Consider the following 13,685-nt stretch of genomic DNA (forward strand, 5'->3'; position numbering starts at 1 on the left):
TTATGTGATGAAGTCGGAGCATGATTTATTTATTGATTGTCTTCCTTATGAGTGGCGGTCGGGGACGAGCGATGGTCTTTTCCTACCAATCTATCCCCCTAGGAGCATGCGCGTAGTACTTTGTTTCGATAGCTAATAGACTTTTGCAATAAGTATGTGAGGTCTTTATGACTAATGTTGAGTCCATGGATTATACGCACTCTCACCCTTCCATCATTGCAAGCCTCTTCGGTACTGTGCATTGCCCTTTTCTCACCTCGAGAGTTGGTGCAAACTTCGCCGGTGCATCCAAACCCCATGATACGATACGCTCTATCACACATAAGCCTCATTATATCTTCCTCAAAACAGCCACCATACCTACCTATCATGGCATTTCCATAGCCATTCCGAGATATATTGCCATGCAACTTCCATCATCATCATATACATGACTTGAGCATTCATTGTCATATTGCTTTGCATGATCGTAAGATAGCTAGCATGATGTTTTCATGGCTTGTCCGTTTTTTTATGCCATTGCTACGCTAGATCATTGCACATCCTGGTACACTGCCAGAGGCATTCATATAGAGTCATATCTTTGTTCTAGTATCGAGTTGTAATATTGAGTTATAAGTAAATAAAAGTGTGATGATCATCATTATTAGAGCATTGCCCCAGTGAGGAAAGGATGATGGAGACTATGATTCCCCCACAAGTCGGGATGAGACTCCGGACTTTACAAAAAATAAAAGAGGCCAAAGAAGCCCAAATAAAAAAAGAGGCCAAAGAAGCCCACCAAAAAAATGAGAGAAAAAGAGAGAAGGGGCAATGTTACTATCCTTTTACCACACTTGTGCTTTAGAGTAGCACCATGTTCTTCATATAGAGAGTCTCTTGAGTTATCACTTTCATACACTAGTGGGAATTTTCATTATAGAACTTGGCTTGTATATTCCGATGATGGGCTTCCTCAAATGCCCGAGCAAGTTGGATGCACACCCACTTAGTTTTAGTTTGAGCTTTCATACACTTATAGCTCTTAGTGCATCCGTTGGATGGCAATCCCTACTCCTCACATTGACATCAATTGATGGGCATCTCCATAGCCCGTTGATTAGCCGCGTTGATGTGAGACTTTCTCCTTTTTGTCTTCTCCACACAACCTCCACCATCATATTCTATTCCACCTATAGTGCTATATCCATGGCTCACACTCATGTATTGCGTGAAAGTTGAAAAGGTTTGAGAACATGAAAAGTATGAAACAATTGCTTGGCTTGTCATCGGGGTTGTGCATGATTTGAATATTTTGTGTGGTGAAGATGGAGCATAGCCAGACTATATGATTTTGTAGGGCTAACTTTCTTTGGCCATGTTATTTTGAAAAGACATGATTGCTTTATTAGTAGGCTTGAAGTATTGTTGTTTTTATGTCAAATGATAGACTATTGCTTTGAATCACTCGTGTCTTAATATTCATGTCATGATTATATACATGATCAAGATTATGCTAGGTAGCATTCCACATCAAAAAATATCTTTTTTATCATTTACCTACTCGAGGACGAGCAGGAATTAAGCTTGGGGATGTTGATACGTCTCCGTCGTATCTATAATTTTTGATTGTTCCATGCCAATATTATACAACTTTCATATACTTTTTGGCAACTTTTTATACTATTTTTGGGACTAATATATTGATCCAGTGCCAGTTCTTGTTTGTTGCATGTTTTATGTTTCGCAGAAACCCCATATCAAACGGAATCCAAACGGGACAAAACGGACGGAGAATATATTTGGAATATTTAGAAAATATGGGCGGAAGAATCAACGCGAGACGGTGCCCAAGGGGGGCACGAGGCAGGGGGCGCGCCCCACCCCCTGGGCGCGCCCCTGACCCTCGTGGGCCCCCTGTAAGGCGGTTGCTGCTCTTCTTTGACCGCAAGAAAGCTAATTTTCGGAGAAAAATCTGGGCGAAGGTTTCAATCCAATCGGAGTTACGGATCTCCATATATATACGAAACGGTGAAAGGGCAGAACACGGGAACGCAGAAACAGAGAGAGATAAATCCAATCTCGGAGGGGCTCTCGCCCCTCCCATGCCATGGAGGCCAAGGACCAGAGGGGAAACCCTTCTCCCATCTAGGGAGGAGGTCAAGGAAGAAGAAGAAGAAGAAGGGGCCCCCTCTCCCCTTCTCTTCCGGTGGCGCCGGAACGCTGCCGTGGCCACCATCATCATCACCGAGATCTTCACCAACACCTCCGCCATCTTAACCAACATCTCCATCACCTTCCCCCCTCTATCTATAGCGGTCCACTCTCCCGCAACCCGTTGTACCCGATACTTGAACATGGTGCTTTATGCTTCATATTATTATCCAATGATGTGTTGCCATCCTATGATGTCTGAGTAGATTTTCTTTGTCCTTTCGGTGGTTGATGAATTACTATGATTGATTTAATTTGCTTGTGGTTATGTTGCTATCCTTTGGTGCCCATCATATGAGCGCGCGCGTGGATCACACCATAGGGTTAGTTGTATGTTGATAGGACAATGTATTGGAGGGCAAGAGTGACAGAAGCTTCTACCTAGCATAGAAATTGATGCATACGGGATTGAAGGGGGGACCAATATCACTTAATGCTATGGTTGGGTTTTACCTTAATGAACGTTAGTAGTTGCGGATGCTTGCTAATAGTTCCAATCATAAGTGCATAGAATTCCAAGTCAGGGATGACATGCTAGCAGTGCCCTCTCCCATATAATACTTGCTATCGGTCTAGTAAAGTATTTAATTGCTTAGGGACAATTTCGCAACTCCTACCACCACTTTTCCACACTCTCTATATTTACTTTATTGTGTCTTTATTTAAACAGCCCCTAGTTTTTATTTACATGCTCTTTATTATCTTGCAAACCTATCCAACAATACAAAGTACTTCTAGTTTCATACTTGTTCTAGGTAAAGCAAACGCTAAGCGTGCGTAGAGTTGTATCTGTGGTCGATAGAACTTGAGGGAATATTTGTTCTACCTTTAGCTCCTCGTTGGGTTCGACACTCTTACTTATCGAAAGAGGCTACAATTGATCCCCTATACTTGTGGGTTATCAACGCCCGGATCGGACGCCACCAGGACACGCCGCAAGCCGTCGACCACACCCACGTTGGCCACGAGCTCGAGCACGGGCGGGGAGTAGCCAGGGAGCACGGGCGGTTCCAGCCCGCCGTCACCGCCGCTACTGATTTCCGCCGGCCACGGCTGTCGCAACCATGTCTAGAGCAACGCCGGATGATTAGCAAAGGTCCCTTCATCGGCTCTGGCGACGAGATCGCCGACGAGGACCAGATTGCTTGTGTTTTTAATTTTGTAGGGCCCCGATTGCTTTTAGTTTTTATTTTAGGGACTTGATTGCCTTCCAAAAAATATTTGGGCCCCACCTATCATAACCTGTTAATGGTCAACCTGACGAGTGGACCCGAGCTGTCATAATAACGTTTAAAGTTAATCAACATAGTCATCAGTGCGACATGGTAGTTTTTTGGAACAACGAACCAAATTTGTGGTAGCATTTTAAAAAATCAAGCGAAGTGGTAGTTTTTCATAACCCTAGCCCGTAGTGTGATAGTTTTTTTGCCATTTACTCCATTGTTGCCTCCTTCGCGTCGATCTCTTCCAGACTTCCACCATCTAGCCTCCGCTCGAGGGCAGAAGGGAGTTGCTGCGACGTCAATCTGTGTTGTTGGAAAGGTGGAGGAGGACGAGAAGAAAGACCACCAAGGGAGATGAAAGGAGAGTAACACATCTCCGACATCATAGTACGCAAAAGGGAGGCAAAAAGGGCAGAAACCATCGAACTAGGAGCTCCATCGCCATGCTCCACCGCCCGCCGGCCGCGCCGGGAAGCAACGCTCAAGGGGGGAATCAAGGTAGAGAGATTTTTCTGAGACATAAATCAAAGGAGGGAGAGAACGTACTCCCTCCGTCCGGAAAAACTTGTCCCAAGCTTGACCCTCAAATGGATGTATCTAGCACTAACTTGTTGATAGATACATTCATTTGAGGGACAAGCTTTTTCGAGCGAAGGGAGTAGTAGTTTGAGAGGTCAGTTCTTTACAAAGTCGTCCGCTCGTGGCCACATGGTCCACATCCTCTCGCCCTGGTTAACTAAAAGGCGTCTAGGTAGGTTTGCGAAGCAGCGTCCCGTTTACGTGTATCAGGTATCACGGAGTTGTGTTGTGACGATGGAAAGAAGCAACAGAATATTCTATTCGATGCATTTTGGGTCGAACAGTCGACGTTTCGCACAGAGCTCGTGATCGAGCGGTAACCTGGGCCGGCCCATTAACGTGTTCCAGCATTTCTGGTTTTGGGAACTTTCTAGAGTTTCCCAGCCGTTTTTTTTTTCTGGTTTTCTGTTTTCCGTTTGGTTTTTCTTTTTTTGTTTTACCGTTTATTTTTCTTTTCTTTTCCTTTTCTGTTTCTTTTATTGTTTCATTTTTATATTTCAAGTTTAATTTCTTTTTGTTGACCTTCATGTTTCGAAAATTGTTTGGAAACTTAAAAATTTTGTGCTTTTAAAAAATGCTCAATTTTTTAAAAAATGGTCGTGTTTTCAAAAATTGTTCATATATTCAAAAAATGTTCGCATTTTCAAAAAATTGTTTGGGAATTAAAAAAATTCTGTTTTAAAAAATCGGAATTTTTGTTCATTTTATCAGAATTTTAAATAATGAGCGGATTTCAAAAAATGTTCCTGTTTTAAAAAATTGTTCACAAGTTTCAAAAAATGTTCTCATTTCCAAATTTTTGTTCTTGTATCAAAAAAATTGTTCTCGTTTCAAATTAGTTTAGGATTTTCAAAGTTGTTCTCCATTTTGAAATTTGTTCTTAAAATTCAAAATATGTTCATGATTTTAAAATTTTGTTCAAAAAATCGGAAAATGTTCAGGTTTATGGAAAAAGTTCAGAAATTTCAAAATGTGTTCGCCATTTCAGAAAATTGTTCTGGTTTGTCAAAAATGTTTCGTAATTTCGGTAAATAACTCAAATTTTGGAATATTGTTTGGGATTCTTTCAGATAGTGTTAAGTCTGCTACCGCTATTTAGTTTTTGAATTCTCGCGGTGCATTTTTGTCACGAGTCATCTTCAGGCGTAGTGGCTAGCAGCGAGCGCAAGTTTGATTCCCAGGAAAAGCAAAGCGCGAACTACCATTTTTTGCGATATTTTACTATCGCATTCGCGGACACCCCAATGGGCCGGCCCAGTCGGGCGCACATAGAGATGGGAGGCAGCTCCCAGAAGCAGCAACTGAAGAGGATCTGGTCCAGAAGTGCGCCTCCCTCCTAGCCGCCGCCGGCCCGCCGCCGCGGCGCACCCAGCCAGCCGAAGCCTCCGCTGCCCCTCCGCCCAGCAGCGCCCCCCTCCGTCGAGCAGCCGATCCCACCAGCAGCGTCGAGCAGCCGCTCCCGCCCACCAGCGCCGCCGCCCGGAACTACGCCGGCGACCAGTCCATAGGCAGGTAGCCGCCACTCACCCTTCCCTTACCCCCCCCCCCCCCCCCCCCCCTCTCCCTCCTTCCTCTTTCATCCTCTGTTTGTTCAATTTTATTTTCTTTCCTGATTCTTGTATTAGATGATGATGAGTACTTGCCGTAGATTTGATATTGTGAGACTATAACGTTGATTGTTTCTCGATGAGTACTTGCTGCATGATTTTTCAAGTGCATGTTCAAGTTTACATGTGAAAGAAAGGATTTCGCTTGATAGGTGTTTGCAATAATGCTTGTCCCATGGGCTGGTGCACATCCCTGTCTTTGGCTGAAGAACTCATGTGCCACCATGACCAGAATTCTTGCCGCCTTGCGACACAATTTCTAAACTTTTTGCCTCTGCAAACTAGACCAGTAATTAATATAAAGCAATATTGGACACACAATACCAGTAGGATCTGAGGGCATGATGATTCCATTAAAGCACGCGTTGTTCCTGGTCTTCCAAATTGACCAAACTACAGCAGCTACTCCACAAGCTACAAGCCCTCTACTACTAACAGGGAGCTTACTAATCCAGACAGGGATATCATAAAAAACACTAGGTATCTCTTGCAAATTAAACGTACATTTGATCACATGCCAAACATATCTAGCAACAGGGTACAAGAAGAACAAGTGATCCATCCCTTCTCTAGTATTACAAAACACACAATTTGCACTTCCTTTCCATCCCCGGTGCAATAAGATATCTTTGGTCAGTATACTGTTTTCAGTAACTAGCTACAAGAAGACTTTAATCTTAAGGACAGTATAACTAAGATTGCCCTCATATTTACATCATGGCCGATCTTTCCCCAAATATGTTTAGTATCTTGCTCTGATCCGTATTACTAGTCATTAATGACAGTACAAGAAAGATGGCCAATGAAGAATTGCTGACGGATAAGCTTGATAGTTACTGGCAGGCCTTATAAAAACATTGACCTACTAATTAGTGAACCTTTTAAGAATATATGTACTTTATAATAATACATTTTCGTTTGCGCGATGTTAACTACTCCCTTCGTTCCTAAATATATGTCTTTTTAGAGATTCCACTATGGACTACATACGGAGCAAGGAGTGAATCCACAATCTAAAATATGTCTATATACATCTGTATGTAGTCCATATTGAAAACTCTAAAAAGACTTATATTTAGAAATGGAGGGAGTATTATCCAGAAAATTTGATTGTGCAACACTATGCTTGGATAGTTTGTAGTAGCATTATTTGTATGTATGCTCTCACTTGTGCCTAGTCACATCTCCTCCTCCAAAATCTGATATCTCTATCAAAATAGGGCTTGTCCAGTAGACCAGTACCCCCAAGCCGCTGTGGCAGCAGCAGCGGTGAGGTGAGGAAGGTGAGAAGGGTTATCCTTTTCTTCCGTTCCGTCTTCTTCTGTATTTCTGTTGTTTTGTGTGGTTCTAGTAATGCAAGCATATCTCACATGTAAATTCCTTTCTTGGTAGGCCGTTATAAGCATGGAGCCCAAAGAGAAGCCCGAAACGACCAGCGCTACCAGCCCACCTCCGCCGCGGCTGGACTGCATAAAGTGCTTCGATGCGCTATGGTTCTGCTATACCCCTCTCCACCAGCTGCAGACCTACTACCGCCACGGGGATTTTGACACCTGCTTCGGCAAGTGGGGCGATCTCGTTGACTGTCTCTCGCTCAAGACGAAGCGGAGGGCGGAGGTAGAGGAGATCCTCATCGCGCGGGAGAAGGCCAAGCCGCACATCTGGACCTTCCGGACTGCCGAAGAGGCGCAGGCGAACTGGTGGCAGATGTACAAGCACAAGGTGGTGATGTCGTCGCCACCCAAGACTGCAGGTTCTGCTGCGCCTCCTCCTGGATCATCCGGTGTTCTTTCCTGAGAATTGAAGGTCGGGGGAGCCTACAGAAGCGTCGATTGCGCTTTTGGTGCGCTGTGCTTAGACCGCTGGTCTTTGTTCAAACTTGAATGTACCCTGGCAGGGTAAATAATTGGAACCTTGGATGGAAAGATGCCTTAATCCTGTTCTGTAGATCATGGCAGGCAACTGAACCAAGATGTTCTGGTGGTTCTTTTGCTATTTTTTGCACCAGCTATGATGTTAGCCTTTTTGCTTACTTCCTTGCCAGGCATAAATGTTTTGGCTTGTGCTGTAGTGTGTTCTCATTAATTTCTGAATGCAGACTAGTTAATTTCAGTTCAAATGTGTTCAAGAATGGGTATAGCCTCAGGTTGCCAGCTTTGGTTTGCTTTTCTGTCTCCTGGTGTTCTTTTTTTTTTCGAGATTTATCTGCCAGTGTTTTTATGCTGCAGATAACTGGATTAGAACTGACGGAGACAACAGGCCATGCTGCCATCACTGCCCTGGATGGTAAACAAATCCATCTGCAGCAATGCTGCTTTTGTTATCTGATGAATACAACACCTGGTTCTTCAAGCAGTTCTTCTGCAGTCTTGCAAACTCCATCTGCCCTTTGCACTGTCAATAAAAATTTACTGTACTCACTTATTTGAAGTTAGAAGAGTTAGATTATCTCGAAGAAAATTGTCCTGCGACTACCTTTGGTCTAGAGTTCATCTGCCTCTACCGCTAAAGGCTACGAATCAAGCAAGCAATTGACGCTTACATGGACAACCACATCACTTAGTATATGGGTAATTTAATTTCATCTATTGCAGAGTCAAGGAATTGACATTTCTTACAGTGAGTTGGTTGCGTTCACATCAGAGTCAATCACAGTGACTAAATCCACAGAGGCAAACATTCGATTTATTTAAGAAAGTGGAAATATGTCTGCACCTCTTACAACCAAAATAAGAGCCATATCTCACATCATAGATACACATAGAAAATGGAATATTTTGCAAGATGCTGGGTAGTTTGTTAAATATGTATGCAATTGTGGACAAGAAAAACATAGTTGGTGCCTTCTTTTTAGAAGAAGATAGTCGGTAGAAATTGGGCCTGAGCCGTGAAACGGCCGGAGATGCAAATTGGGCTATATATATAATCAAGGCCAATAGCTTGCTTGATCAGATCTACGACGGGACTACGATGGAGGCAGTTGCGGCGACGAATCTCGGCGGACGCCGTCCTCCATGGCAGGACCTCCCGTCGGAGCTGCTGGCCCTCGTGCTCCAGCGCGTGCTGTCCCACGCCGACCGCGTCCGCCTCCGTGCCGTCTGCCGCCAGTGGCGCGCCGGCGCGCGCCTTCAGCCTCCGCTGCTCCCGTGGCTCGCCCTCCGCGACGGCTCCTTCCTCAGCCTCTCCGACGGCGAGGTCCACGGCCGCGGCCTCGCCCCGGACGACAATGTCACGCACCGCGTCTCCACCGGCAGCACTCTCTTCCTGGTTCACAACGACAAAAGGTTCTCGTTCTCGCTGATGAACCCTCTCGCGCGGGGGACGACGGCCCCCCAGCGCATCAACCTCAGCTGCCTCCGCACTCGGCGGGGCGTCCTGCTCGACGCCGGCAACATCCGCAAGGTGGTGGTGATGTCCGACCACATCACCGCCGTCCAGACGGGGAGCCAGGTGAACGGTGGGAAGGTGATCACCATCTCCATCCGCAGGCCCCAATCAACGACCGTGGAGTGGCAGTGGCAGTGGATCCCCCATGGAGGCACCTACTGGCCCTGCCCCTATCATGTCCGCGACATGGCACTCTTCCGGCACAAGCTATACGTCCTCACCGCAGCAGCCGTAGGTCCGTACCTCCCTTTCCGGCTACGTCTTTACGCCATGGACATCGTCGGCGGCAACCATGTCAACGTGCAACGCGTGTTCATGAGGCCGCAGGACGACGTCGACCGATGGCACCACGGCGGCCCTCGACACTACCTGGTCGCTTCCGGCGATCGGCTGCTGATGGTGAAGCAAACGAGCCCGTTGCTCATGCCGGCCTGGTTCGAGGTCCTGGAGGCGGCAGACATCAGCAGCGGCGGCCTAGGTTGGTGGAGAGACGTCGAGACGCTCATGGGGCGCGCCCTCTTCGTCAGCGAAGGCTGCTCCGAGTCGATCCCTGCCGGAGACGGCAAGTACGGGGGAGCTCGACAAGACTGCATCTACTTTCTCAAAGAGCATAACAATTATGGTGGAAGGACGAGCGACCTCTACTCTGGGGTTTACGACATGAGACGAGGGACGGTGTCCCCCTTGCCGGTGGACACGGTGGTGCCACATGACGGATCATTGACCGCGACCTGGTTTTTCCCTCCTGATTCTTGAGTTAAGATGTATGTATGGGCACAAAGTTCATGCTCATGAAATTTTTGCTCTGTGTCTTTAGTACTACTCACTTATTCGAAGTTAGAAGAATTAGATTACCTCTTTGAACAAAGTTTTTATATGAAAATTAGAAGAATCAGATTAACTGGCCGATATTTGTTCAAAGAGATAATCTCACATATAGCCTCGGGAACCAGAAAGCATAGGAGCAGATGTTTGGCGATACGATATGTCGCTTCATCAGCCAAGAGGGGAAAAGGAGTGGATGAGGAAGATTTGACCAAGAATTTGATCTGTCTTCACTTCAAGGGTAACCTTCTGCTTAGTCCTAAGATCATAGATTGATGCGTGGATTGAAGAATTACTTCCCGGTTAATGAACTACTAATTAGAATCTGAATACAGAGGATTAAAATCAAAACTGGGTTTAAACAGTCAATAATTTGATATGGCAGTATAGCACAGGCAATTACCTAGTGAATATTAACAGGTACGTAGGTAGCATATCTATCTGGTTTCAAGATTACAGCACAGTTTCATCCAAGTGTATGTATATGTCCATGGGTGTTTATAATACATAGCTGAGGAATCACAAACAAACTTCAGTGTGCTGCCAGAGCAAGACCAGCATTGTCGTCCGTGAGCCTCTTGACATACTCTTGCCGCACCGGATGGTCCTCCTGAGGCCGGTTGTGCGCGGTCCACACTGGTTCTCCCAGGAAGAGCCTCATGAGCTGTGCACGACAAGGCATCAGCATGTGTTAAGTTTGATAAGGACCCAGTTGATATCTGATGCAAGATAGGGCTTCTAAATATATACATTACGTTCATTAATTGCTTATAGATGTTGTTTAACAGCACAGTTCTTTAATGCCGGCTGAAAATGAACCTTGTTTCTGCATCCTATGAGAGCAAACTTTCTGATAAACTTGAATACACTACCCAGATTGGCAAAGTTGTGTCGTACATCTGATCCGTGAATACGATGCTGCTAGTCCAGCATTGTATTGTTTTTCCTTATTAGTCCTCACAAAGTAGCATTACATGAAGAATTAGTTGCCAACCATCTTATTGATCAAAACATCTGTTTTGCGACTTGCGCTTCTTTTTGGTGGTTCTACAGATGACCTCTAGTCTAGTGCCTAAATCATGTTTTCATCGAGCTTGGTTGACAAAACAGATTCATATTTCTATGCAAAATGTGATGCAAAAAATAATCACCGCAACAGCTCTTTAGCAGTAAAAACACATAAAAGATCCCAATCAGTACCTTCACATGGTTGGCGGCGTCGAGGGTGAACCGATGATAAATTCCAGCCGGCAGCACGATCATATCCCCTTCTTTTATCCAGATCCGAACCCACTTGTCATCCTTGTCGCGCACATCAAAGTACCCGCCGCCTTCCAAGCAGTAGCGGATCTCTTCGTCGGCATGCATGTGCTCTGTGAAGAAGTTCTTGAGCTTCTCCTCAAAGTTTGCCAACTTTCCAGGGCATATATCGAGATAATCCTTCAGCAAGTGATGCATGTGCAATACTATCAGATTACATACGCAAGGTTTACATACACAAGGTGTGCACGGTTAAAGAGAAGCGAAGAGGGACTGAGAGTTGGTGGGAGTCGCAAACCATGTAGTTGTATCCTCTGTCCTTGCGGATCTTCGCTAGCTCTTCTTCGCTTTCAGACTTCTTTGGGTCCAAATGCCAATATAACACACCAATCTCTGAAAAAAAACAGGGTAAGTATTGGAGGTTGCTTAGGAAATTGTGTCCGATACAAGAACCGAGCCCTGCTTCTAGGCACCTTGTGTTACGAAAAAGTGGATTCAGATCCCCGGGCTCCGTTTTTGAAAATAATTCGAAATGTTATTTTCAAAGCAAAAAGAAAAAAACTGAAAACTTTCCCTTGTTTACTTTATATACTTGCCTTAGTCAGGCATGGTTCCCAGCAGCACAGCAGTTACTGTCTTTTGGGGCGATGGACATAAATTGTATGGTTCGAATCCACAGAGGATGACCAAGAAGAATGGCAAGTTCATAATCAATCTCTTGATGTGGCAATTGCTGAACTAGACATATAACACGTTTGCAAGTAGCAGCACACAGTTGTGGCAATCAACTTTCGAATTAAAGTGAGAAGACCTATAACTTGAGATGCAGATGCCTCTTTGGGAAACGGATGAAAACTATTTGGCTAACTGAATAGTCACTCCCACTCTCTGTTCAAGCAGTTACACGAGGGCATCGTTATCTAAAAGTGTCGACTAATAAGGCCACGACATCCCACGAATAAAAGACATGACCTAGATAGTATATAAATTCAGCCAAAAAAGGCATTTTTTACCCAAAAAAGATAGGAGACACATGAACAATCACCTTGGAGCTTGGAGAGAGGCAGGAGCTCCCTGTGGTTCTTGAGGTCCTCGCCGTTCTCCCCAACCATCCACACCTGATCCAAGAACCAAGAGCAGGCGCGAATCAGATACAGAGAAGATAGAATTCATCTCGATTCCAAGAGAAGATCCAGGGGATCGAATCCTGCCTGGCCGTACCTGAAGAGCCATGTTGAGCGGAATGAATGGAGAAAACCAACCCAGCAGCTCGTTTGATTGGCTTGCGTTCTGAGTGCTTCCAGGGGGTTCTTTCTTTTTCTACGGAAAAAATGGTGGAGGAGGATGATTATTAGCGGTAGGTTCGAGAACCAGATTGAGATTCCCCTCTCTGGTTTTTGTCTGCGCGCGCTGTGTGGCCGTGTGATTGTGGCAGCGAGAAGAGAGCCACAAAGGATCCTGTTCTGATCCGGAGGGCTGATGATGTCAGGCGTGAGGCTATCGATTTTGATTTTCCTTCCGGAGATCTCAGCCGGCTGTTCACGAGATTGGCAATCCAATGAGCAAGAGCACTTTAGCAGAGTCCTCGAATTAAAAAAAAAGGAAGAAAAAACATTTGGATGTCGCTTCTTGCAAATAAATCGGCCTAGCACATTCGCTCTATTCTGTGCCCCGTCGTAATATTTTTTGGAGTGCCCTGCAAAAAACCGTCTATATCTTAAGGTTGGAGGAGCTAATATACAACTCGCCTTGCCCGCCAACTTTTCTTTGTTCCGCCGTTGTTTGCAGCCACCTCCCCTCTAGAAGCAGCTCCTCTGACGTACTGTGTGTACCATTGGGCCGTTGATATGTGGGCCAGGTTCCTAGCGGGCCCACATGTTAGTGGTCGAACGGCACCCTGCCATACAGTAGAGGATCCTGGCCCCTCCCCTCTTTCCTCCGGATCAACCTGTTTCTCACCGTTCTTCGTCATTGACCCATTTTTGGCCATACCACACATCACCATAGTTGTATGCTTCTAGCCGTCCGGCCGGCTACAATCATGTACACACCACAGAAGCTCGATGCGGGCATTTCCCTTCCGCTATTCCTCTCTTCCCTGACTTGATGAGGAGGCTGACATCATGCGTCAACAGTCTTTCGTCGCCAATTGCATCTCCCGCATCAACAGTGTCATATCTCGCCCGTATGATCTCAGCACGTTCGGCGGTTTGCCCCAAGGAATATATTTTCTCAAGAAAAAAAAGATCATCTTTAGTAGTCTATCTCCTTATAGATTCATGTAGATGACATAGGATCCAACTTTTGTTTAGATGTTGATGATGGCTGAGGAGTTTCTCGATGATTCATTGTCATCTTCGGATGACTCCGAAAATGATTTGTTGGATGACGAAGATGATTTCGCGAATTCGCAGAAGTGAACTGATAGATAGAGTGAAGTTACAGAGTTATGCTCAAGGAAAGAATACAACAACAATTGGCAGCCAACAAGCTTGTGCACGTGGATGTCATGAGTGGACTCCCTAGGCAAGTGAAGAACAAATGTGGGCGTGTCTCCCACTGTGGACTTAGTCTATGTCTCCGGGGTGATGATAGCTAGTCCCTTGGCACC

The 13,685-nt window shown here is 45.4% G+C and overlaps 3 protein-coding genes across 6 annotated transcripts; 2 read left to right on the plus strand and 1 right to left on the minus strand.

The window, feature by feature from the left end:
• The first annotated feature begins 5,252 nt into the window (after positions 1-5,252).
• Positions 5,253-7,714, plus strand: LOC109732572 (uncharacterized protein C227.17c). 4 transcript variants are annotated; one of them, XM_073501270.1, is made up of 3 exons: positions 5,253-5,507; positions 6,823-6,885; positions 6,995-7,714. In XM_073501270.1, the coding sequence occupies exon 3, from the start codon at positions 7,007-7,009 to the stop codon at positions 7,397-7,399; it is 393 nt and encodes a 130-aa protein (XP_073357371.1). In that variant the 5' UTR covers positions 5,253-5,507; positions 6,823-6,885; positions 6,995-7,006; the 3' UTR covers positions 7,400-7,714. The 4 variants fall into 4 exon arrangements, with proteins under 4 accessions (XP_073357371.1, XP_073357372.1, XP_073357373.1 ...); XM_073501271.1 differs by having other exon boundaries at positions 5,253-5,503; XM_073501272.1 differs by lacking the exon at positions 6,823-6,885 and having other exon boundaries at positions 5,253-5,503.
• Positions 7,715-8,572: 858 nt separating this feature from the next.
• LOC141039136 (uncharacterized) lies at positions 8,573-9,745 on the plus strand. Its single transcript, XM_073506445.1, has one exon. The coding sequence runs from the start codon at positions 8,573-8,575 to the stop codon at positions 9,743-9,745; it is 1,173 nt and encodes a 390-aa protein (XP_073362546.1).
• A 408-nt stretch (positions 9,746-10,153) lies between these two features.
• Positions 10,154-12,576, minus strand: LOC109732573 (acireductone dioxygenase 4). Its single transcript, XM_020291756.4, has 5 exons — positions 12,296-12,576; positions 12,120-12,192; positions 11,373-11,467; positions 11,015-11,254; positions 10,154-10,478 (listed from the first exon to the last, which is right to left on the minus strand). The coding sequence occupies exons 1-5, from the start codon at positions 12,305-12,307 to the stop codon at positions 10,347-10,349; spliced, it is 552 nt and encodes a 183-aa protein (XP_020147345.1). The 5' UTR covers positions 12,308-12,576; the 3' UTR covers positions 10,154-10,346.
• Between the last annotated feature and the right edge of the window lie 1,109 nt (positions 12,577-13,685).

The sequence above is a fragment of the Aegilops tauschii genome, chromosome 1 (genome assembly GCF_002575655.3).
Source record: "Aegilops tauschii subsp. strangulata cultivar AL8/78 chromosome 1, Aet v6.0, whole genome shotgun sequence".
Taxonomy (NCBI): domain Eukaryota; kingdom Viridiplantae; phylum Streptophyta; class Magnoliopsida; order Poales; family Poaceae; genus Aegilops; species Aegilops tauschii.